Here is a 1,530-nt window from a genome sequence, read left to right on the forward strand (position 1 = left end):
CTTGCTTATGAATATTGATGCAGAAATACTCAATAAAATTCTTGCAAACCAAGAACACATCAGAACAATCATTCACCATGATTAAGTAGGCTTCATCCCAGGGATGCAAGGCTAGTTCAATATACAAAAATTCATCATCAACTTAGTTCATTATATAAACAATGTCCAAAAAAAAATCACATGATCATATCCTTAGGTGCAAAAAAAAAGCATTTGGCAAAATCTAACACTCCTTCATGTTGAAAGTATTGGAGAGATCAGGAATTCAAGGTCCATATCTAAACATAATAAACCAACAGCCAATATCAAATTAAATGGAGAGATACTTGAAGCAATCTCATTGAAATCTGGGACAAGACAAGGATGCCCACTCTCCCCATATCTATCCAAAATACTACTGGAAGTTCTAGCTAGAAAAATAAGACAAGAAAAAGAGATCAAAGGGATACAAATTGGCAAAGAAGAAATAAAGGTATCACTATTTGCAGATGATATGATAGTATAAATAAGCGACCCCAAAAATTCTACCAGAGAACTTCTCCAGCTGATAAACAACTTCAGCAGTGTGTCCGGATATAAAATGAACTCAAATAAATCAGTAGCTTTTCTTTATGGAAATGATAACCATGCTGAGAAAGAAATTAGGGAAACAATTCCCTTCACTATAGCCACAAATAATACAAAATATCTTGGGGTAACTCTAACCAATCAGGTGAAAGACCTCTATGGCAATAACTTCAAGTCTCTCAAGAAAGAAATCAAGAAGAGCTCAGAAAATGGAGAGATCTCCCATGCTAATGGATTGGCATAATTAACATGGACATCCTACCAAATGCAGTCTACAGATTCAATGCAATCCCCATCAAAATACCAGAACAATTCTTCAAAGACATGGAAAGAGCAATTTTCAAATTCACCTGGAAAGGCAAAAAAAACTAGAATAGTGAAAACAATTGTTAACAATAAAAGAACAGTTGGGGGAGTCACCATCCCTGACCTCAAGATTTATGATCTGCATGGTATTGTTACAGAGACAGACATGTTGCTCAATGGAATAGAATTGAAGACCCAGAAATAAAACCATAGTTACAGGCAATTGATCTTTGATAAAGAAGCCAAAAATATACTATGGAAAAAAGAAGGCATCTTCAATAAATAGTGCTGGTCTAACTGGCTTTCTGTATGTATAAAATTGAAAACAGACCCATATTTGTTACCTTGCACAAAGCTGAAGTCCAAGGGGATCAAGGAACTCAATGTCACACCAGATACACTGAATCCAATAGAACAGAAAGTGGGAAAGGGCCTTGAACTCATTGGCACAAGCGGAAATTTCCTAAACAGAACTCCAATGGCTTACACTCTAAGATCAAAAATTGACAAATGGAACCTCATGAAACTGGAAAGCTTCTGTAGGCAAAGAAGACAAATCGGCATCGTACAGATTGGGAAAAATTCTTCACTAACTGCACATTGATAGAGGGCTAATATACAAAATATATAAAGAACACAAGAAGCTAATCACCCCCC

General features: G+C 35.8%; 1 protein-coding gene across 1 annotated transcript in view; it reads right to left on the reverse strand.

The window, feature by feature from the left end:
- Positions 1-1,530, reverse strand: part of F8 (coagulation factor VIII) — a 276,933-nt gene that overhangs the window by 111,339 nt on the left and 164,064 nt on the right. The window contains exon 10 of the mRNA XM_029473023.1: positions 1,218-1,228. Coding sequence (XP_029328883.1) covers positions 1,218-1,228 — 11 coding nt within the window. The remainder of the gene's footprint in view (positions 1-1,217; positions 1,229-1,530) is intronic.

The sequence above is a fragment of the Mus caroli genome, chromosome X, assembly GCF_900094665.2.
Source record: "Mus caroli chromosome X, CAROLI_EIJ_v1.1, whole genome shotgun sequence".
NCBI classification, from domain to species: Eukaryota; Metazoa; Chordata; class Mammalia; order Rodentia; family Muridae; genus Mus; species Mus caroli.